At 40.2% G+C, this 24,524-nt stretch overlaps 1 protein-coding gene across 15 annotated transcripts in view; it reads right to left on the bottom strand.

Annotated features, from left to right (window-relative positions):
- Window positions 1–24,524, bottom strand: part of pard3ab (par-3 family cell polarity regulator alpha, b) — a 373,665-nt gene that overhangs the window by 96,869 nt on the left and 252,272 nt on the right. For 12 of the 15 annotated variants that reach the window (XM_085140456.1, XM_085140460.1, XM_085140459.1 and 9 more), the window contains one exon: window positions 4,956–5,079. In XM_085140456.1, the coding sequence (XP_084996582.1) occupies window positions 4,956–5,079 (124 nt within the window). Of the gene's footprint in view, window positions 1–4,941; window positions 5,080–8,068; window positions 24,213–24,524 lie in introns of those variants that run through there. The other 3 variants (XM_085140463.1, XR_014870592.1, XM_085140461.1) reach the window with 3 other exon arrangements.

The raw sequence follows: 24,524 nt of genomic DNA, 5'->3' as shown, positions 1-24,524 counted from the left end.
TCAGAGCGCTGCTTGTACTCATAAAAGCTAATATGACTCTGGGACTTGTGGGAGTTTTACGCTCCCAGTGTTAAATAAATACTGATGACTTTTTTGTGTCCCGTTAAATATTTATGGGGCTGAAGAGCCTCAAGGAATGCAATAAAGACTCTAACATGCCAACATGTAAAGTGAGAAGAATTTCGTTATTTATGTGAACTGATAATCACTGGAAACTCAAACTATACACATCAAATACACATGCATGGCACATGTATATACAGCTGTGGCTAGGCTACAAAATTGTGGTGAATTTCATGCTGTTAATATGCAAAATCCTTAAAGAAACAAAAGATTTTTTTTCGTTTTCTTGATAGGCCTCTTATAAATTAGTGTGGCGAAAACACCACATTGCCTGTATAATAGCACACATCAATACATATTTTTATGAAAATGGCGTTTTGTTCTGAAAACTAAACTGCCACTGAGTTATATTTGCACGGACATCTTGACTTAAAATAGAGAAAAGAACACACGATCCCCTCGGTACAAATTCAAAGCATGAAAATCACCACAACTTGGAGTGTGAGTTTCCTCACAGTAGCCCAATAAAACTAGCAGCCATCCCTGACACAAGATACCCTCGCAAAATCTCCCCATCGCACCCCTCCGCCCGTCCAAGCTCAAACCGCAGACACTTACCAGCAGTTAGTGGGGCAGACACACCCTGAGCTCGTCTCTTCTCAGGTCAAAATGAAGGTGAGTCACACAGACAGACAGGGAGGGAAGGTGATGTGAGAGAGGAGGGGGGGAGCCATGCTGGAGACTCAGAAGGGTTACACAATGAGATGTGATGGATGTTAGTGGGTGTTAATGAAAAAGACAACACCTGACATCGTGACAGTCCTCCCCATACACGAACACCCCCTGCGTTCCTGTTATCGGGCTGTGGTAGGTATGTGCACTCAGACACAGACAGCTGAGATCAATTTAAATTTTATGGTAGCAAATAGTTCATGACTGCATACAACGGCGTGATTCGGATATGCACATACACATTTTTACTGCTAAACTGTGAGAATTTCTTAGCCCAAAAGAGGTTGACTATATTGAAACAAATGCCTTCGTATTATTTGTTGCCCCGGCATGCCTACAAAGAAAAGTATCAATATCTGTTCCCTAGTAGCGATACTTACAGGCAGGGGGAAGAAAAAACCCTGACATTATGGCCTTGCAATTCCTCTCCATTTTTTCTTGGAGAGATATATGTCCTAGGCTGCTGCAGTTCAAACAGGGATAATGGCACGCATTATGATACACCGTCTCCTTAAAAGCACTCACCAAAAGAGACGTAGCAGTTGCAAACTTGTGATAGAAGCTCAAATCTTGCATATTTTTGCATGTCGGTCCATGCTAATTTGCCTAGGAAAGTGCACACACCTGATTAGCGGATATTTCCTCCACTAATTCAGAAGTTGGAAAGGTTGTACCTTTTTAGCCATTCACAATCTGATAAACGCTTCATTTGGAGTATAATTAGCTTTTAACCTTAATCCCCTTTATTGCAACTACAAGCCTAATTCATATCCTTAACCTGATCGTAACCATAACCTAAACATTGTTAAAATATGCAAGGGCAGAGCAGATCATACTGGACCTCACAAAGGCATAAACACAAGAACGCATACACACTCTCAGAAACCTCAAGTTTCACCTCGAGGTTCAGCCCACACTTGTACCACAACCCCTCTTCCTGCAATGCTCATTAGCTGTGTGGGTGCAATAACTGTGCGCAGATTAGTTGCAACACAAAGCCAATCTAATTACTTTTATGGCTGTGCAACGTATTGAGAGCCTGGTGGGAGCCGTGTGGACATCAGTTGGTGGGAAGGCCATAAAACGATTAAGGGTGCTAACGAGGCTCGCCTTTATACCAAATGAAGCCGGGGCAATCATCTCTGGCACCGAGTGGCGCTGGATTGTGGTTCGGCTGACAATAAAGGAGGAGTGAGTGCCTATAAAGCCCGTATTCCACATGTGAATTTAAAATGCTCGTAGGAGAAGTTCAGGCTTAACATTTTTTTTCCCCCCACTTGAGAAAAAAGAAAAATCCCTTCAGGGAGTGCTGAATATTCTTGGGAATGTTTTCTCATTCCCAAACACAGTGATTGCAGAGGGGAGTGGAAAATACCCCGAAGGAGGCCAGATAATAGCAGCATTAAAATGTTACAGTAAAATACAAAAGGCAATATCGTACCATTTCTAAACCCCCAACATCAACTGAATGAACTCCTCAGTTCCCGTAGTGGTATAAATGAGTGCAATAAAGCTCGGCGCGGTGCTGCCGAGAGGGTGAGCATCAGTCATCGTTGATGGAATTAGACCGTTCTACCCACAATCCTCTCCTGCTCCCCAAACTATGGCGAAAAAGGAGGAGAGGGGACCGATCACAAAGAACGGATATATTGACCCAACGCATGTGGCTACATATGGATGGCTAAGAAACAAGTGTTTATTTAGCCATCCATATTTAGAAAATGTATAATTGGGTGGATGAGATACTGTGGTCAATAACTCCCAGTTTAAACAAGAGAGAGATAACTGGAACTCATGATCATTCGAACACCAACTAATCTCTGTTTCGCATTAATTTGTAGATTATTGTTTCATGAAATAACCAAAAGTATAGTCTTCTTTTTTAGGATGCGGATAGTACAGCACACATTTTTAAATTTGCAATGGTTAAAAACCAGATTCTCACGATTTATATTTGGCAAGTTTGCTTGAAATTTTTAAAACACTGAGCCAAGTTTTTGTCCATTAATTCAATAAATCTACTCTATTAGTTATTCCAGCACCGAAAACCACTGCTGCCCCTATAAATCTACATATGGTGAACAAAGGCAACTCTATTTTCATTTGGATCATACAGCATTACAATTTTCTACTATAAAAATAAGAGCAGTAGCAAATGGCACCATCTCACTGTTCTGGCAAAGATTAAGTGGGGCAGATGTAGGTGAATTTAGAAAAAGGACGGTGGCTCCTTGAGGTTTGCAGCACATCACTCGGATGAAGCAAGAAAACGTAATAAATGCACGGCAGAGGTAATTGAATTTCAAAGAAACGCTCTGCTGTTTTCCATATGGCCCACAAGTATGGCCAGAGCATGAGTCTAACAACATGCAATTACTATAGAAAGCCTGAGAGTGGGCTGCAGTCTGACAAAGTAAAAGGGATTTAACAGGCTGTGGAACTGAAAAGGATTGCTGGGAGAAATCTGTGCTTGTCAGGTTTATTTCCAGACTAATTAAGCTTTAATAATAATACACTTGACACAAAGATTTTTTTCATGTACCAATTTATCGGGTAAAAAAAGAACAAAACATTGTAGCTGATGGAATATCTAATTTTTATGGGTAACTAACACTACTTTCCATGATTTCGATGGCAATAGAAAGTACATTGCAACTAATATAAGAAAAAACGCTGCAACGGCTCTTTAAACGAGAGCACGCTCAGTAGCTTTTCAGACAAAAGGAGAGATGACCTACGCTCTTCTTTCCCACACGCTGCTGCTTTTCCTGTACAAAGCTGGTTGGAATGTGCACCAGTCCATCTACCCCATTTACACGCAGGACACTGGTTAATGCTGCCAAATGCAAAACACTGCTGCACACATTTGTTGGGCTTATTAGTTAGAAAAGAAAGAGCCAGAACACAGAGGATATGGTTCATGAGCTCTCACTTTATCAATTCATTTCAATTATAAGTCACAAGGGTAAAATTTTCCCATTGCACATCAAAAGACTGAGCAAAGTTACAGTGGGAATTTCTAGTTTACACACCAACAATTAAAAAACAAAAAAGTTCATACAGAAATATACAAAAACATTTGTGCGAAAACACCTTGTAGAGGGAAAACGCTAACAAGGGCGCTCAATGTTATTCCTTATGGACAACACACTGTCTGGTATGGGACAACCCACATTTGTGCTACCTACCACCATAACACACTATTTAAAATGATATGTATTGTGTTATATATATTAGAATAAGTTGGGAGGGACTGTGTGTTAAAACAAAACAAAATGTGTGTTGTCCCGCACTCAGCGCAAGTATGTGAAGACATCTCATTTATAACACACACTCTACCAATTACAAAAAAAGGAATAAAAAAGATGTATAAGGTTTAAAATCTGCTACAGCTGGTTGTTCATTTAACCAGAGTTTCCTACTAGAGTTCATGTAAAACCAAGTACACTTGAGGTGCAGTGCCAGGAAGCAAGAAGGACTCAAATAAATACTAAAAATATGACAAGTGATTGCATCAGCTCAAAAAAAAACTTTGAAGGCATTCAGATTTTGTTCGCTTATAATTACCCCTTGTTGCTTCAGAATGCACTCGTTATCCTTCTCCTCAGCTAATGCAACTTTGATTTAAAGCAATGTCCGTTAAAAAGCACATAGCTCTTCACTTGAAAACTGTAAGAAGGCACAGGTCGAAAAACAGGTGACCCCCTATACAGAGAAACAAAATGGAAATGACCCAAATCCATGAGGTGGTGGGCGGGTCCATGTGGATGACTGACACACAGAAAATGAAGACGATGGATCAGTACAGCAGGTCGTGACAGGTGGGTGGGGTTAGTGATGGTTGTGTCAGGAGGTGTGAGGACTCCTGCATGCAGACGGTGTTAGCATTAGCACAATTAGCCATGAAGGCTAATGGAGGTTAATGGTAATCCTCAAGTGTAGAGGACACATCAGTCTTGTTCATGGCTGCTAGTAGTGGGGTTAGTGACGGTAAGCACCCATTAGCCACAGGTGCAAACACTGTTAGCATTCTCCTCAGGCTAGCACTTGAGTCTCGGCCTGGTAGATAGCGGTCGTTTCTGGACAGTCTTACAGTTTAGCCGTCTTCTCAGCCCAGCAGCGGATTTTAGTTACAGGCCCCAGTGATTTTAGACACTCACCCAGGGCTGCTCGAAGCTGTAGGTCCTCCTGCGATCATCTGGGTCGTCCGGGACATTCTGGGCCTGCTGAAACTCTTGCCTCAGCCTCTGTATCCGGTCGTGGTTGCTGGGGGTTAGTCGGTTACTAGGGAGAGAGCAGGGAGAAAAAAAAGAGAGAGGGTGGAGGGAGATGGATGAGTGTGAAAGGTCCATTGTTAACAAGTGACCTGATTCCATCAGCAGGCAGAAATGGCCTGCAGGATGATGTTCTTTAAAGTCCAGCGTGTTTTGTCCATGAATTGATCAAATGCACTGTTGACACTGGCAAAGCACCCGGATTTACTCAACCCAGATAAAATGTAAAAAATGTGATAAAGTGAGGCCGGAGCCAAGAGCGAGCTTACAGCTGAGCCAACAGCAATATGAATCAAACTAATATGCTTCTGATGTATTATTCAGAACAATGAACAAAGACTAGTGGTGAACGGTGAGTAGTACTCCAACATCCCCACGCCCCCACCCCATCCTTCCCATCGCAGCCTTATATCATTCATCCACTGCGCTGCTATTGTCTTTCGCAGCCCTGTTTACATCCGACAACGCTGCTGTCAGTGTAACTTCCTCATGGTACAACGAGTAAATACACTCACACTGGTCATTCATAATAACTCTACAACTGCAACTATATTAGGAATTACAGAGTCTGAAATGCTCAGCTATAACACCATGAAGTGTGTAGGATGACGTTTATTAGGAAACAAAAATATGGTTTTGATTTACTTTTACGCTGAAAATCATTTTATACATTATATGTAAAAACTCAAATGTGTAGATAGATAACAAATATGTATATTTTAAAAAAATGTTTATTTATTGTCATGTGTTATTTATTTCTTGTTCGTTCCTACTATAACAACATTTTATTTTGTATAGTACTTTATTCTACTGTATATAGTATTTTATTCTTGTTGTATACTATGTTATTCTATTTTATCTTATCCTATTCTATTGTGTTTTCTTAACTTTTACTACTCTTAAACTTGCACTTTCTGCTGTGAACAAAAAATTTCCCAAGTGTGGGACTAATAAAGGTTTATCTGACCTTATTTCTCCTCATAATTTTTTTTTAATATATAAATTGTGTGAAATTTAGATTTTGAAAGTTAGTCCCTTTCACCAACGGTTTGGACCATGTGTCATAAATCAGTCCTAAAATTTTACCTATTTTATTTCCATTGACTTTTCTGCATTTCACCATAAAGGCTTTTGCGTCCTCATGAACACAGAACGGAGAGAAATCTATAGACCTAAATAGAAACGAAGCGACGGGGTAGTGTTAAATTCACATGGCCTCCTACAGAGGAAAGTAATTAACACATTTTCCCTCTCTCACAGTGTGAATGAATAGAAGTGTTGGGCTCTAAATGAAGGAGCAGCGGGTGACTGTGACTCTGAGCTTGACTTTTCAACTTTCCAACTTTTGCCAGGAAATTCCTGTGGACTTTGTTATCTCTCAAACTCAAAAGGTCCAGCCTGCAACCTTTTCAGCTTTTTCAAATCGTCTCCTGACTGAAGACGGGGAGCGTTAGGGTCAGCATAAAAAATTCCAGACTGCAACTGGTAAGGGTTATGATTAAACTAAAGTTAAAAAAAAACATAAAATGCACACTGTGCATATGCAAAAAAGAAAGAAGAAGAAATCCCAGAGCAGCTGCACATTTAGAATAGACTTAGAATAGCAGTTTGTCTTTATTAGGTCAACGTATGACTCTATGTAGCATAAAATTACTGCCTAATTCATTTCATCCATCACAAACAGCCAGAAAGAGAGCTCTAATGGCATAACCTAAAACACAACAGCACCACCAACTTAGCCAGCTATCAACTCCAGACGCACAATAAAAAAAGCCAGAGGCGGTCAGCCTTGTTAAAGACCAGGAACCTGCCATATGCAATCCAGCTAATCTCCATGACATGTAACACAGCTGCTTGGCCTTTCTGTAACTCAGCTGAACTGATGTGTGACCTTTTGACTACGGGTCAAGGATTCAATGCCAGCTTTAGCAGAAAGGCTCATATCTAATGTATGTAAACAGATGCCTGTCCAAAACAAAAGAAAAAAAAACTTTAACAAAAATGTAATGTTTGTCAGATGGAAGCTGTTCAGTCTTGCGAGGCTCAACCTTGTAATAAAAAATCGTATCAGCTGATATTACAGAATCCTGCCCGAGAGACTAAAGAAAACAGGAACTCAAATAAAGGGATCAAAGATCTCCAATCTTTGACAAAACGCTGTAAATCAATCAAAGAAAGAGCAACACAACAATACAACTGTACTGCCAAAACACCCCAGAGACCAGGAAGAACAGCAGGCTGAAATTTAGCCTGAGATGAGCTTCATCATCTGGACAGACTCACTCAATATCTGGCACTACTGTATGAGGCTGAAAGGTCACTGTGAGGCTTTGTGGAGTGGAGTGTCTCTGGGACTCAATAAGAGGACTGTGGCTTGCTGACTGGGCTGCCAGCAAAGCTGTTTACGCTGAGATGCACCCTGCCTTTCATGGTCGGGTGTGCCTCCTGAAAAGCTGTCTGTCTCAGCCTTAAGCCTGGCAAGGAAGGAGCTTTGGGAAGATGTAATGTCTGCACTGTGGGCAGACTTTGACGACGCTACTACAATATGCCCTAATGCGGCGTGTTCAAGCAGAGGGATTGCTCAAAAAGAAGCTTTGAGAATAAAATCCAAACAGTCAAAGGATTTTTTTTTTTTAAATCAAAACTTGTGTCTGTTTTAAAATCCTTGGCTATCATTTGGGTCAGGAAGTCTGTAAACTCTGTGGTAACTTTGACAGATGCTTAAAAAGAAGAAATGTTTGGGGGAAAGGTTTACCGCTGACCCTTAGCAGATATCGATTACGTTGTTTTTAACAGCTTGAAAATACTGACTTTTACTTTTAACTGATCCAGATAATGGAGGCCCCGAGTCCAAACTGTAAGCTTAATGAGCATACGATATTGATTCAACGCATAAATGGTATGACGTAAGATTATTCTCTTCAATGTGCTGCGATTAGCTGTTAATTTTGTGTATCACTCTGTTAAGTTTACTGGCAGCAGCAGAGTGACGACTTGGAGTGATGTCATTTCTACTTAGTAAACATTCTTTAGCAAATTACAAAGTGCAGCTTGGAGTGATCATTACCAAAAGGCCAGAGTTTGCTGAAGATGCATCAGAATTAACGTTAATTATAGCTCATATAATCTTCTTGGGGTTTTTTTTTAAAAACAGAAGTAAGCAACCCTGCAGGTGACAAACAAAAATATTGGCACTCGGTAATGCAAAAATACTTCAAAAAAACTAAAGCGAGTCAAAGTATTTCACAGAACTGAAACAGATCTTGATGGGCTCTTTGTATCTGTGACTACTTATTCTTGGTGCCCTTTAATGACAATTAGGGCAGGGCAATATGGCTGAAAATATTTATCACGATATATATTTTAAAATTTGCGATAACGATATAACTGCAATATAATTGACACTAGACAAAACACACTACAACTCCACAACTTTATTAGTGCAAAAAAAACAACCCATCAATGTATTTTCACTTAAACAAGCAGCTGTTTTTTATGTGCATTAAAGTTATATAAAAATTTAACAGTGAAAATGCAAATTTCTTGCTGACAGTTTAACTAAAAGTCATTTTCAGTGGAAATTGGCCGACATCCTCAGCATAACCATGTAGAATATCCACAAAACTGAAAAAGAGGTTATACACACACAATACGGTAACATTATGTTGAAGCACAGTACGTATCACTCCGCGAGGCTCCTGCCTATGATAGCCGTAATGCTCTGACAATCCATCAAGCGGTGCGACTTCGTAGCTTAGCAAAGTCGTACTAAAACATTTGACAGATTTTTGAGCACCGTGTACGACATAAAATCAGTTCGAGGTCAGTAAACACAACCAGAATTCATACATAAGGCACACGGGATTATAAGGGGCACTGTTGATTTTCAGAAAAATTAAAGGATTGATTTTAAGTGTCCCGTATTTAAAAAAAAAAAAAAAAAAACACACTGTAATAACGACGGCCCGCTAGCATGCTCTACCAAAAATAGTGCTTTGTTGTGTATCTGACGGACGAAAGCTAAACCAGTTCCACACCAGTGAAGTTGCAGCATTTTTACAAACCAGTTCTGGTTCATCTGTTTCATTCAACGATCCGATTTCACCCTTCTCATTCTGCGTCGCCGCCATGCTTTTTCCGCCATGTGCGTATGAAAACAAAGGCACTGCGCATGCACGTTATACCCATATTCTATCGCGATATTTCATTTTCTTATCTTTGCCTAACATTATACCGGCATTACCGTGAACGGTACGATAAGGCCCAGCCCTAGTGACAATGCTGTGGTCTTAGAGCTAAGGAATACAAATTCAAGATTTAGGTCTTTAATAAACACAATTTATTCTTGAAATCTGGCCTGTGTTGCAGGCAGTCTTTTTGATCTCAGAGCCACAATGTGTATGAAAAACGCAGCCAAGACACTCAAAACAAGAACCCAAACTTTATGAGCAAGATTGATTTAAGGCAGGCATACAAAGCCTTTGCTTCATTTGGCAGGGAAGAGGACTTCCAAACTAATAGGATTAGAAGATATGGGCTGTCACCTCAAAATCCCACATGACTCTGGCACTGCTTTCACAGATCCCAATCAAAGCATGCCAACAGAGAAAGGGAAGGTGCAATGTACAGTAAGTGACAGGGGCAGCTGATAGGCAGCGCTTTAATCCTGCAGATTACAAATGAATGGCCTCATTCACAATGTGCGCTCTTCCCATGTCTTTAACATCCTTCAGACCTACCAGCAACTGTATAGGGGCATAAATTTTACAACCATCGCTTAGAGGACTTGGCAACCTTTAGTGGATCGATGTGCTCTCGAGATGAATGCAAAGCGGCGGGTGTCCGCGCAGTTGAGAGCACTAAAAGAGAAACAACTGGAGAGGACCCCACGGCCCGCAAAGACCATCTGAGCATGTACGGCCTGCTGAAGTTCAGAAGCCTACATGGTGGGAAGATTCAAGTGGATCTTGTGTCTGTTTTGTGACGAGGGCCCTTGTGGTGAGTGGTTACAAGTGGGGTGACCTTGAAGATACAAGAGCAGCATTGTTGGTTCACACTTCAAAGTATTAGACGAATGCATCGCCCTGAGCCAAATGCACCACCATGCAAACGAGAACCCCAGCCAAGACTACTCAGTGTCTTAAATGTTAGTGCCTTCAATTCGAGCTTACTTCATTACACTCCTTTAACTTAAAGGGCATCTTTTGCCCTTTAAGCAAATTAACAGTTGCTGACTCAAAAATAAATCTCACCTCCCTTTTAATAACGATAGGGGTTGCGTTCTGTGATATTCTATCTATTTAATTTGGCAAAAATCCTCACTTCATAATAATCAACTTTTTAATTAAAAACACCATCTTAATTAAACATTTAATTAAGCATGGGTAGTCATGGGATTCCCATCTCTGATGTGACTGTTGTACTGAATAGCTCGGCAGCCTCTTAAATAAACATTCACTGATGTACCGATACGCGCGGTAAGGGAAAAAAGTGCCCACACGTCCTTCTTGAACGCAGCAGATGTGGTGGTTAGTTATCAGATGGGTGAACTAGGCCCTACATCCTCTGACAAAGAGGAAGTAGCTGGTGGCGGCTTTCTCTGCTGTGAAAAATGAACTGAGATGCTGGAGATGATAATCCAGGTCTATTGATCGAAGGCTCGCAGACAGCTAGAAGGGAGACTGATGCTCTCGCTAACTGCTGCTAGCAGCTAACTCTCCATCTGTGAGCCACTGTATGACAGTGTCCCTGTTATCTACCGCAATAAAGCAAGAGGGATCGGCTCTTTTTACACTCTTGTACAGATCTGCGATAGCTGTTAGATACTTATTCCGATTTTAAAAAATGTAATTTATTTTCTAAGTGTATTTCTGAATCCAACATTCATGACACCCCCGTATTTATTTTTGTGGTTTATCACAGGACTAAGAGTTAACACAATTTTATGCCTTGATTTGCTCTACATTATGATTTACTTTTTAAAAAATAAACCGTCTGCCATCTCTGTCGACTTGTTCTGGTTGGATGCTCATAAAAGCGCGTTTTAACAAGGGAGCCCTTCTTGTGGCATTTTTTTTATTTGTAGAGCTTCTAAGTTTATTGTTTTGAAAGTAATTTTCTTCCCTGAGTGTTGTTCACTGCTGCTACTGTGTAAATGGTGTCTCACGGGTCCATGTGGGCTGTGTGGTCGATGAAATAAAATATTCTCAAAGATTTTCTTGATTTACTTTTTAACGGTTTAATATCTAGATTTCTATATTTTTCTGTGATGCCAAATCTTTTCTAAGAGGCTGACTCTATATAGATGACGTGGCATTACTGACAAGACAGAGGATGAGAGAGAATTAGCTGAGATGTTTGACCACTCACAGCCTCGCTGGTGTCTGCTGATGCACTGGAAAGATTAGAGGTTCCAAGAGGCCATCGAGTCTGTGCCATTTAGGCACTATTAGTCCCATCTTGCCTTTATTCAGGATTACACAGGTTTAACATTGAAACAGAGAGAGCCAAATTGATCTGCAGAAACATGGCAATTAGGCACCAATCGATACAATATCACCACAGTTAGCAACTCATTATCAGCCCCCAGGTATTTACTTCATGATGTCAATGGACTAAGTGAGACTAAAGGAACTGCGTGTTGATGAACTGCGCAAACAAATCAGTTAATATGCAGAGGAAGAAACAGCCAAGTAAAATGTCTCATTCTATGGAAAAGCTCGTGTCGACAGGGAAGTTAAGAGGCTAATGAATCCAGCTAACACATTCTGTAACCCAGGCCGAAGCAGACACCATCTGCGCGCTCGCGGCCCGGCTCGGATCAAACCGTTCTCTTCACAGAGTGCACAGCATGGGCACAGCGCCGGCATGCTGTGCCAAGCTCAGAGCGATAAGTGTGCAAAAGTGTGTGTGTTCACCGGGAAAGAAACATGGCTCTTTGGTTGACTTTTTGCCACAGAAGCAGCGGTCAATGGGCTGCATTAAGAGCTGCAGCTATGGAGATGGATTTGAATACACGTGATGAATTCACACGTGTCACACTTTAGGTAAACTTTAAGGACCAAAAATGGACACAGAAGCCGATCTAATGACTAACTTGATTTACTGAGATTCGTTTTGGGTCACTTCATCATTTAAGACTTTAACTTTGAATCCTGTGCATTTTTTAAATCTATCATTTTCCTCAAAATGATGGAAGACAACTTTCCAAGAAATGACTAATTTCCTACAGCACACAGATACCCTCCTGCAACTTACAGTAGCAATCATTCTGAGCCTTAGCAATCCCACCGGGTGTCAACACTTGTGCAAAGCAGACAGTAAACATTGGAATCCATTGACGGAACGGATTGAATTTAATTGGCTTTCAGTTTTATAAGGCGTCTCTATTTTTCCAGGGGAACTGCCGGTCAGAAATGTGGGTGATGGTAATATAATATTTGACTGATATTAATGCAAGGGTGAGCACACACACACACACACACACACACACTTAAAGCAAGATGGGTAACAGTTCTTCGATTTCAAGCCATGGCGCCACTGGAAGCAATAATGGCGCGGCACACAGAAATATGCCTCCTTTTAATTCATGGGCCAATTTCATGCTTGCACACATCAGCGTATCGATGCCGGCCTTTTCAGTTACAAGCAAATAAATTGCTCTGCGATTCTAATATCTGTAATTCTGCCCTACTTTTAATGAAGGTGAGGGACATGCCATGTCCTATGTGGGCCATTTAGGTTTCATCACTCAGCCCCCGCCCCCCCCCCCCCCTCCCCCCTCCGTGGCAGAGCCACTTCTAAATATGTCAGTGTAATATATGCAAGAGCATTTCACACGTGGTACAGCAGGAGCTCCGTTTCCTTTTCCTAACAAATGCTTTCTTTACAGCGCTTTATGAGATTAAACTTCATCCCCGGATTAAACTGAACAGGGACGGCGTCAAATCTAATCTGATAGATGCCAAAAACACAACGGGATCAAACTTACTCTTTCAGAGTAAAAATTGATTCTAAGAAAAGCAGAATTTACTGTAAACTGTGTGCCTCTTATATGAAGACAAATAGCTCTCCGTGTAACTGTCAAAGCTGACTACATATTGGTATTTACATCACTGCTTTGAGGCATCCACTGTTTGTCTGCATTGTGGTTAGCCTCGACACCACTTTACATTTTAGACAGTCCATCAAGAAAAAGACTGCATTTGCAGTCAACTCAAAATCTTAAAATGACATGTGATAAGTTATCTCATTATATGTTTTACATCCAAACAGCAACTCAAAGTCACAAGAGGCCGATTAGCAAAATGCTCATTGTGCTCCTTGTCTGTATTTTACAGGGTGTATCAAAAATAATCCAACGTGCTCTAATTCCACAACCATCCATCAGTAATGATCAAAATGTGTACTGTAGCATCCCTGGCTGAATGATAGTCTCTTATACTGATGTTTTATTGGAAAGGTTTTTATTGAAACATTCAGTGAAGACACCGTAAGAGCTAGGAGCAAAACAAAACCAGCAATATTAATATCATAACATCAAAGGAAACAAATTTCTCCTGCTCACATATAGCATATACATCAAATTTACATCACTCAATTCATTATATCACCTCACTAACTTACAACTGCACATAAAGGTCAAGGTTAACAACATAAACTCTATTAAACGACATTTTGATTGCATGTAACTTATTCCGTTAAAGGAAACATTAACAAACCTTGTGCCACTGTCAGCCAGGTACTAATTGGCAAAGGAAACATACATATTTTTCACTTTAAGGCACACTATTTACCATATCCTAAAAGAAACGTTACTAACGGCCCTTTAATGGTTTTGCGCCAGTTTCCTGTTTCAGAATAAAAGCATGAATTTCAAAATAAAACCGAAATGCCTTTCAAACAAACGTAAAAATATTTACCAAATTTAAAGGTCATTTACATGTACTGCTAGAAAAAGGGGATTCGTGAGTTTCACCTAGTTGCCAGTAGGTAGTTTAACAACCGCAGTGGCTGCAGTGACTCAAGGATGGTCGCAAATAAGGATGTAAATACTTAAATTGTAAATACATTACTTAAAAAAAAATACAGCCTTCTTTAAATCAGATGATTCTTTTTGATACACCCTGTATTTCTGAGGTGCAAACACCCTCAGGCTCTGCAGTAGTGAGGGGATACACAGAAATCAATCAAACACCAGTTAAACAAGTGCATCTGAACAGATCGGAGCAGAAAAGTTAACTAAACTAACCGAAGGAAATGCATGAATGCTTGAAACAGCCTACACTATTGCTAAAAATGCAAAAGCAGCTGATTGATAAACAAATGAAGCTGTTACATTGTAACATAATGGATAAATACATAAATAGTTAAAACTGGCACCTTATCATAATGACTGGCTGTTGTAGCTACAGTAATTAAATCAATGAGTCAAAGAGTAGCACGAAATAAACAGGCAGACTGTGTGAACACCCTCATCTTTGCAGGTTACTGTGCATAACTGATAAGCTAAAAGTAGTCTCAATCTAAAACATCTTGGACATGAGAAATGTTGATGAAGGGGTTTTTGAGCACACTGGCGGGTATGCGATATGAAACCACAAGTTGTCTCACCCATGTAGGTTTCGATTCCATCTCCCCGCTCCGCATTGAAATGCTAAATAGGGAATATCTGATCTTATCCACATTAACAGCAACTCCTGTAGATGCCATCGCAGTACCATCAGTAGTGCTTTGATGTAACAGTACGAGAAAAGAGCCTAATCTCATCCATCAATGATAGATGACAATCTCGGTGCAGAGAAGGCGTAATGAAAATGAGATTATTTCAAACCGTGGAAATCTCCACACACTCGTGTTTAGACTCTTCTTCCTTTGTGAAATTTGAAACAGCTCTGAAACACAAAGCACATTTTTCCGTCGCTTTCACCGCCCGTCTGTTTCAGAGTCTATTCATCTCAGATATAAATTCGCAGACCCTTTCGCGCCATCTCCATCACACCTTGCTTCATTGCTCTCTCCCCCCTACAGACACTGACTTGAGGGTTAAACAGAGACGGCACACCGTTCAATCAGTCAACCGACAGATCTGTGCTGTCAGATAAGTCACTTATTGTAATATATCTGAGCTTCACATTGCCGCTACGATCCCACCAATCATAACTAACGCCTGCAGGCCACTGTCTTAGTGAGTCACAGCTGATCACTATGATTCAGCACATTTGGTCACCTGGGGAAACTGTAACCAGGCAACAGGGTTTGGAGAAAGGGTCGTCCGAGTTAATGGCTTTACCGCTGGCAGCATCGCATCCTACTAATTATTCCTTTCTGTGTCAACACGGTCGGAAAGTAGACTCTTCTAGGCTATTAACTTGTAGTGGTGCTTTAACAACTCTGCAGCGAAGCGAAAACTAGTTTCAACCTGCTTGTGCCCACAAGAGCAGCGTTTTCCTACAGGTAGTGCAAATTACTGGCAGAGTTTGAGAACGCAAAGTGTGAGATGAAAGGGTGAGGGGAAGAGGAGAGGATTTTCAAACCAGCAGGGTGAGTACGCAGTCTTATCAGCGGTGGATTAGGGAAGCATTAAAGAGTCCGACTGGCTTTTTTACATTTTTATGAGGGCTCAGCTAAACTAAACATTGATAACAAGGGCTGACTTTTTCATACTCATGAATAAAGTTCAGTCTGAATGAGAAACTACAGTTGAACAAGTTCTTTGGCTCTTGTCTTTTCATGTTGGCAAAGCATCACAGAGTTTCACTCAAACAGTATTTCTTTGTTGAGGTGATAATAGAGGATTTCAGATTTACCAGTGGTTCTTAATTAGGATGTAAGGTTGCTATTCAGTGACTCAAAGTCTAGAGCGCTACTGGAAAGGAGAGCTGTGACCGACACTTTCTTTTCTATTACCGTATTTTATGCACTATAAGGTGCACTTAAAATCCTTTAATTCTCTCAAAAAATCGACAGCCTTATGTATGAATTCTGGTTGTGCTTACTGACCTTGAACCGATTTTATGTGGTACACGGCGCTCAGAAATCTGTCAAAAAATGTTTTAGTATGACTTCGCTAAGCTACGAAGCTGCACCGCTTGATTGTCGGAGCATTACGGCTGCTGTAGTCAGGAGCCTCGTGGAGTAATCTGGGTCCAAAAGTCCATCCGCTTCAGGTCCAAAACACTACGGCATCACTGAAAGTTAAAAACTGTCTAAACTCTTTAATAAAATGATCAGTGTTGCTGCTTTACCAGGTGTAACAATTAAGTTTAAGTTAGCTCGCTAGCTTCCATCTAAACAAGTTCTGAGAGATTTCTGAAAAAATGAAAACGTACAGCTCTATCACTTCCAACATAAATGAAGACAAAACTAAACAGCAGTGACATTTGTTGAGTTACTGAAGTTGGACTAGCTGGTATATAATGATGTGCTACGTGATCGCTAGCGACACAGCTAAGTTAGCATAACATAAATACAGTGAAGCTGGAGGATGAACGATAACTTTTTTCCACTCAATAAAAGTCAACATGAGGGTTCCCAATGGTTAGGAACAAATGCAATCGCATAGGGTTAGGCTGTAAACGGACCAAACAACTGAGATAATCCATTCACAATACGAGGTTAGTCATTAATATACTGCAACAACATGGGAATAGAGCAGCTGTGAGAGAATTCAACATTTATAAATCAATGGTACGGAAGTAGAGGAAGCAGGAAGAATGAATTGAGTAAAGTTTGACTTATTTGACTGTTTTGTTTCGTTTAATGCGCCTTATGGTCCGAAAAATACGGTACTTGACACTTATTAGGTAATATTTATTAGCTTCAGTAGTAGTAGTAGTAAGATAAGATGCCCCATCTTAGTACCTTTTCTTAAACTCTGTATCAAGATTAGGATTAACAACAAAAACCCCCCAAAAAACCCAAAAAACCTGGGCTTACAATAAAAGTCTTCGATGGGAGCACTGCAGGTAAAGGTAAATCTCACTCTACCGTCCATCAGAGGGCATCACCCGCTGTGGACAAACCTCAAAACTGGCAAAAAAAAAAAAGAAGGCGATAATAAAAACCCCAGGAAAATAGACTAGTAAAATGGGAGAACACATAAAACTTCAATAATGGATAGTAATGACTTTGAACCTATTATATGCATGAGAGGCAAGATATCCTAAGGTCTCAAAAAATGATTTATCTATGCATGTATCAAAGACCGAGTTACTCAGCGCAGTAAATTTGCTAGTGGTCACAATGATCTGTACATTAGGAAGTGGACACTCTGAGTGGGAGATTATTCACGGCAACTACAAAAGGATCCATCCCATCTATGGCAGCAGAGTAGAGACAATTGTAACTTAAAGTAAGTCGAGCAGGCATACATTACAATTCCAATGCTCGTTTTATTAGCAAGCGTTAGGGTTTGACTGATGCTCGTGTCCAATGCCAGCTGACATTTTTGGCCTGACCTGGACTGGGAGAAAGGGGAGCAGTCATAAATGAAGGGGGAGGAGAGGCAGAACACCACAGAGAGAGAAAAGAAATCAAATTGGAGCAGTCTAATTTCTGGGGCAGGCATCACGGTCCAGCTCATATGGCCCTCTTGTTCTCTCCGTTATGGCGACCGGTGGGTGACGGATGGATGTCTCACTTGTAATGGTTCCCATTCTCAGAGAGCTGCATAATACTTCCGACTGAAGCATGAGCAGCATCTGATAAATCATAATCTAAGTCAAATTAGGATCCATTATCATCAGGAGGCAGGGGGCCTTTTTCCCCGTTTCAGGGCAGCATTGGAAGAAAATGAGACTGGAGGCATCTTGTGACAGCAGGCAATTTTGAGAGAGAAAGATTGAGTATTTGATGTATAATTGCCATGGTAATACGTGTCCTGGATGCCAGGGAGAATGCTCGCTCTCAGGCTGCATTTTGACAAAACCATGTTCTAAACATGAACCCATCCTCAGCCTCGTATGCCCTTAAACCACCCAGATAACATCTTTCTACAAATGTAAGTCTCTGACAGCGATTCCTGTAAAACATATTTATCGAAAAGAAAACAGCCAGTGCTTCTGTGTTAAATCGAACCATCTATATTTGCAATATTACATTTCAAACGCTGGACTTGTTTGCTTTCTTTCTTTTTCTACCATTGTTGACTGAAACTGATCAGCTAATTACAATGTTCTGATGGGAAACATTACGTCTTGCCACTTGGTATTTAATGTTCAGAATATGATCTATGTTGTTACTGATCTGTTACTTAGTTGCTTGTTTTAGTTCTGTGTATGACGTAAAAAAAAAAATGTATCAAATGAGTATTTTTGTTACTAAATCAACCCATGTATCTCACATTAGCTGAAAAAAAAAAAAAAAGGACATTTGTTTTTCCAAATCACTCTTGGGAATGAAGCTAAAGTGCAGCAGTGGTTCAGGAAGCATTCATTAAAAACTGGGACTCTACACAACAGCCTCATGAAATATTCAGTATATATAGGAGCTTTTGGAGGACATGATTTCCAGACCACCACCAAAAAACCCCCAAAGATTCTGAGCAAAAGAAACACGAAATCGTGTGTCTGTTTTATTTTAAGCACAGACGGCACACAGAAATATCTCGGATTTATTTTTTCCTAGACAAATTTAAAGGTTAGAGTCGTCTCCTTGATATTTGCAAGCTTAAGATTTTAATAACACTGCAATAAAGAGTCAGATACTCAACGAGTCGGGGCTTATTACTTCAGATAGTGATGAGCCTTGAAATATGATCCTTGAGGTCCAGTTTGAGTACCACAATTATGAGTTTAAAAGCCAAAAGACTGAATAATCATTTATAATATGGCAACAGAAAAGCGAACGTAGAAGGCTACATTGTGACAATAATAAAAAATTTGCAATAATCTCCAATGCAATTCCTTGGGAACTGTCCCTTCTTATGGCTTTATATCTTTACTTGAAAAGTGTTAAGTCTCAGATCAACACCAGATATTAATGCCCTTTAGCAGCACAGAGTAATGTTTTTTAAAGCCATTCATCTCTCCCAGAAAAACAGAAGCTGAAGTTGTTTAACAGGAAATCCTGGGTAACCTCCTCCCAGCCCTCTACCGAATGCTCCCACACAACCAGCTGCAGCCGTGAACACCGAGAGGCTCTACAGGCGCATAAAGACTTTCCTGCCTCTCTTCAGGACAAACGTTTCAAAGCAGGGCCACCGTGAAAAATACCCATAGCATCAGCAGGGTACAGACGCTTCCCCTTTCGTGCTCTCCCCTGCCTTGTGTCAATCCCTCTTCCACTTTTTCCTGCCATTCAAATCTAAGCAGCACGAACTCCCCAAACAGGTGGAAATTCTCTGGCTTTTGTTGAGTCGCATGCAAATTTGTACTAGAATCAAAATTCAGGGGCTATTTTAGACTAGTTTACAATTTTTTCACTATTTTCTCCTGGATGCGTCTGCGTATGTCTGGGCTGTGTTGGATTGTGGGGAGCTGTGTAGTAATGACCCACATTTTGACAAATCCAAGCAATACTTTTCCCGCTGCAGGCGTTATGTTTTTCAATTAAACGATAGATTTGAAAACAAATATAGGGAAAAAATTGTTTCGGTCTTCACTGCAGAACCAGAAAAAATGCTTTAAAAAAAAATCTGTGCTATAGATCACAAAATTCACAAACACATTTACAAGCTGCAGAATTATCGATATGAAAATTAATTTGTAGCTGCCGGATGCAAAAATTTCCACTAAGCTGGAATATCATATGTTGCATTCAGAATTAGATTTGGTCATACTCATTGCCTAAGGGTAAGAGAGCATAGGGGAAAGCAAACAAACAAACAAGCTGTCTGGTCTCTATTCAGGCCACCCTCTGCTTCACAACCCCTGTCAAAACATCCACCTAGGCTCAGTGGTTGCTTAGTTAGACGCCTAGCAGCAGAGGAGTTGACAGGGTGACTACATCAGGTCTGTGTGACTGGTAAGGGTGTTTACATACAATGCTTCTGCACATAGGTGCAACATGTCTGCTTTATTTAATATGTTTCTAGCGCATCTTTGTGCATGGCATTGTCACTGCATCTAAACAGTGATTCTAAAATGTGAAAAGAAAGAAAAAATTAGAATTTAGACTAATTTATGAAGCAAAAATCTAAAACATTTTTCGATGTTTGTGTTGTGGATGTAATGCAGTCACACAAATTTTGAGCTACACTTGTTGCTTGTTTTATTGTCCTTGTATTTCATTATTGCTTTATGATTTAAGGCCAATATCCAAAATGGGGAGGCAAACTAAACTTCAGTGGGAAGTAAAATAACACTTGCAACATTAAAACAAATTCTAGTCGTAAATGGCGCCAACCTAATATTGTAAATGGAGACGCATAAAGGCTCTAATTAATTAAGACGTTTTATTTTTACGCATTTGTTTGAATAGAAAAAAGAAGTTTTTCGAGGCCGGCACAGATCCTCTGCTCTGCCTGACGCAACAAAACGACACACATGCACCCACACGAAACACATACAAGTGCAGCCCATCAAAGAGCCCCTATGGAAAACTCAAAGGGAGTCACAGAGTTTCTGGCAGGTACCCGTCACACATCTCTCCACGGTTCAGATCCCTCAGGGAGGCTGGTTTCTGTCTAGAGAATGCTGTCAAGACCTCAAGATGGGAACTCTTTCTGAAAGCTGCGATGAGAAAGATAGGCTGAGGGTGGAGGATGAAGGAGCAAAGAGGGAAGACAGTAATGAAAGGGAGGATGAGGGGATAAAACAGGTGGGGGGATGGGGGTTCATAGGCCAAGTGTGAAGGAAGGATAAGTGAGGGAGATGACAAAGGAGGCAAGATGGTGGGAGACAAAGGCAGGCAACAACAAAAAAAAGGTGTGGCAGACTGAAACCAGGAGTTCAAATGCATCTTTTTTACACAAGTTTTAAACAAGTCTGTCTTAAATTTAGCCTTAAATTTAAATGTAGGGTTTGGGTTTCTGAAAGTAAAATTTGGATAGTTTTTCATTTAAGTTTGAAGAGATGCTGAGCTCACAAGGTTACGAGAGATAGCGACAAGTCAAGGGATGCTAAAAGGATGGCCGAAGGGAAAGAAATATTTATAGATAAGGGCAGACAGTAAGAAGGGGAGCAGAGATAAGACTGAATGACAGCACAAAAGGCGGAGTCCGGTGAGAGCCTTCTGTAAAGACTTCAAAGAGATCAGGGGGGAGAAGAGGAGATGATACATGGGAAAGTGGGAAGCAGAGATAAAGTGCTGTGGCCATATCCACACCAAGCTAGCTAAATTAAAAACAACAACTTTTTCTTATCACTAAAAGCATTTTTTAGCCAGCCAAATTGCAGACATAGTTTGTGTCGCAGTGCTGAAGAAGACCGAGCCCCTGACGGGTTGAAGAATTGAATAAGGAAGAACACAGGCGAGGGTGCAGTCTACGTACTGGCATGAAGTGAATGAATCCCTGGAGATCCTGCAACTAGCTGCTGACACAGGCTGGTTTTATAGCAAACCAGGGGGCCATAAATAAGACATTAAGGCTTCGTGGGTGTGTGCTGGGTTTTAGTGTGCCACTTTAAAAGGCCTTTTTGCCATTAGTTGAGTGTCCAAGCTGGTTGGCGTGATAGGCCTATGCGTGCACGCACTTCGAGTGACCTCACTATGGCAGCACCGTATTTTAGACGGCCAGACAAGACAACTCAGGCGGCCTCGAGGGAGCCGCCTGTCTCTAGATCATGATTCCCCTCTTCCTCGCCTGTTGTGCTGTTAATCATATTGTAAGAGCTGGAGTATAATGGTGCATAATGGTGGCCATCTCATCATGGAACAAAGCTCTTCAATCACTTGTAATATATTTTACATTGTATTGTGGAGGCAAGAGATGTTGAATTGATTGTGCATATTAGAACACTTTCTCCTTCATTTATTAATCTCCTGCATTTTCATATCTGCCAGAGTTCCACAAATGAGACTTGAAATGTAATGTATTCTCCATTTCACTCCCCCCCATTCTTCATCTTTCCCATCAGCTCTTATTTGTTAAGCTGCCTCCCTCCCTCGGTGTATCAGGAACAGTTGTACTGCTGTAGTGACTGTACTGGAACTATGCCTATTGTGATGCACTGCAGTTTTATTTATACGGCACAAACTCACACCCATAGTATCGCCTCAGAGCAGCCTTACCAGGACCAAACAGGTGCAACCGGCACCAAATAAACACACTTAGAAATCCATAACATGGGAACGTGCCCTTTACATGTATATTTATATTGTACATGTAGTATATCCTAGGTCACAGCTTAAACATAAACGCCTTTTGAACATATTACCAGGGTTGTATTTGCTCCTTTTTTGGTATTTGTATGAAGTAAGACAGGATGATTACACTGTTTTATTCTTATATTTTACTATATACAGATACTACTGAATGTATTAACAGCAAACTACTGTGAAATCTTACACTAATACAGCATTTTGTTCTTTGTCAGTTAAATTGGACTTTTGCTGAAATAAATACTGTAATCTAAAAGTTACATTTAAATACTTTATTCTCAAGTGCTGTACTGATACAGTGTTTCCATTTGCATATATGTATGCTATGGTGTCTCGTATTAAGGTTTACCTAACAATGGGTAACCATGACTACAGCGATTAATCGTATCTGCCCAGCATTTTTTTTCCAGTGTGTATTTTTTATGTTAAATAAAGCTTGTGTGTATATATATATATATATATATATATTATATAGAAAAATACTGAATGCAATAATATATTATCAGTAGAAACATAAAAGCAACACTGCAATAGTAACCACACAATTAGTAGTACTATACTGGCATATGTAGCACACAGTACTTTACTGTAAATTCACAGGGAAATTTGTTCTAGTAATTGACTTATAGATTTGTGCAAAATGAGTATTTTTACTGCAGTTGCTGGCCTTTACTACTTAGTTTCACATATTTACATTGCACTTCTATGTACTAGATCAGCGGTCCCCAACGTTTTTTGCACTACAAACCGGTTTAATGTCAGACAATATTTTCACAGACTTTAAGGTGTCGTGGATAAATAAAATAAAATAAAATAAAATGATACGACCAAGACAAAAATTGTGGTATTTTGTAAATATAATAATAAACGTGAATTCACTGTGTAATTGTGTAACTTTATTAGCAGCGTCCTCCTGAAATGCACCAACAACATTGAGAGTAACATCCTCCTTCCTGGGCCTTAATGCTCTCTGGTTGCTATGGTAATGTGTGAATATTTCTTTTAAAATAAGACACACAACTACAACACTGGAAAAGACCCAGAGAAACTGAGTTAACGCTAACGCTCTGAAAACCATAAATTTCACACCCCAGCGTTGAAGTCTTGCGGTCCGGTACCAAACGACTCATGGACCGGTCCGTGGACCGGGGGTTGGGAACCGCTGCACTAGATGGACGATTATATGGAAACTAAGAAGTATTATCAACACTTCTGAGAATATTCCTATTTTTCCATTTTTTCTTGTAATGTATTCCTGGGTTTGACCACCTCCTTTAAACATCATATTGTTAATTACATTAACCACACCTGCCACACTCACAGCTGCATATAAGCTTTCGTTCTAAGCTTGAGGGTCATTAGCTGCACTGGAAGACTTGGGCATCTGATGCTTATCTGATAAAGAACATGAAAAAGAAAACTGTGTGTAATGAAAGGCTTTTGCAGTATTTGTAACAGTTTTTTTTCACCACTATTCACTACTTAACAGGATGTACTTTTAGAAAGCATATTTTCATTTTTACTTTCATAGGAAACTCCACTCAAATACTGTCTGTATTTGTCATTTCCATGAAGTGTAGCTGCTCACCAGACACTGGATCAAAGTAACTGCACAGACAAACTTGTATTACCCATTCAGGATCAGATGTTTAGAATTTGCCACAAACAACGGGACAATTACTGAAAAACACTGAATATACAAGTCAGTTTATTACTATTTGCTGTGATTAACCATGATTAACCACCTGCAAATGGCAAATATACTGCATGATCCAGTTCTGGTTTCTGGCAAGAAACTGGTTTGTACTACACCAAGGAATAAGCTAGCTATTAACATACAAATACCACTTTCCATTACCTTCCTCCGTCAGTGTGCGGTCACTGGGTTGTCAAGGTCCACGAAGCGTGAAAAATCCACAAAATTTGACAGGATACAAGGGTTAGTTAATTCCAACATCTGTTTTTTTTGGGAAAAAAAAAAGTAAAATGACAGACGTGCCCTCTTAAAATAGCTCGGGGAACATGATAGGGATACACTCTGGATTAGTGTTAGTGATGGAACATTTACAGCCAAATCTACTGTTTTGGAAGGGGATTAGCACACGAAATCTGGACGTAATTCATATGGCATTAAATGTTAATATACGGAAATACCTGATAAAAATGCATAAGCTTCCTTTTGTCGAGGATTAC

The sequence above is a fragment of the Neolamprologus multifasciatus genome, chromosome 18 (genome assembly GCF_963576455.1).
Source record: "Neolamprologus multifasciatus chromosome 18, fNeoMul1.2, whole genome shotgun sequence".
In the NCBI taxonomy this organism is placed as follows: Eukaryota; Metazoa; Chordata; class Actinopteri; order Cichliformes; family Cichlidae; genus Neolamprologus; species Neolamprologus multifasciatus.
Note: the sequence above shows the minus strand (reverse complement) of the source record. Positions and strands in the feature narration are given on the sequence as shown.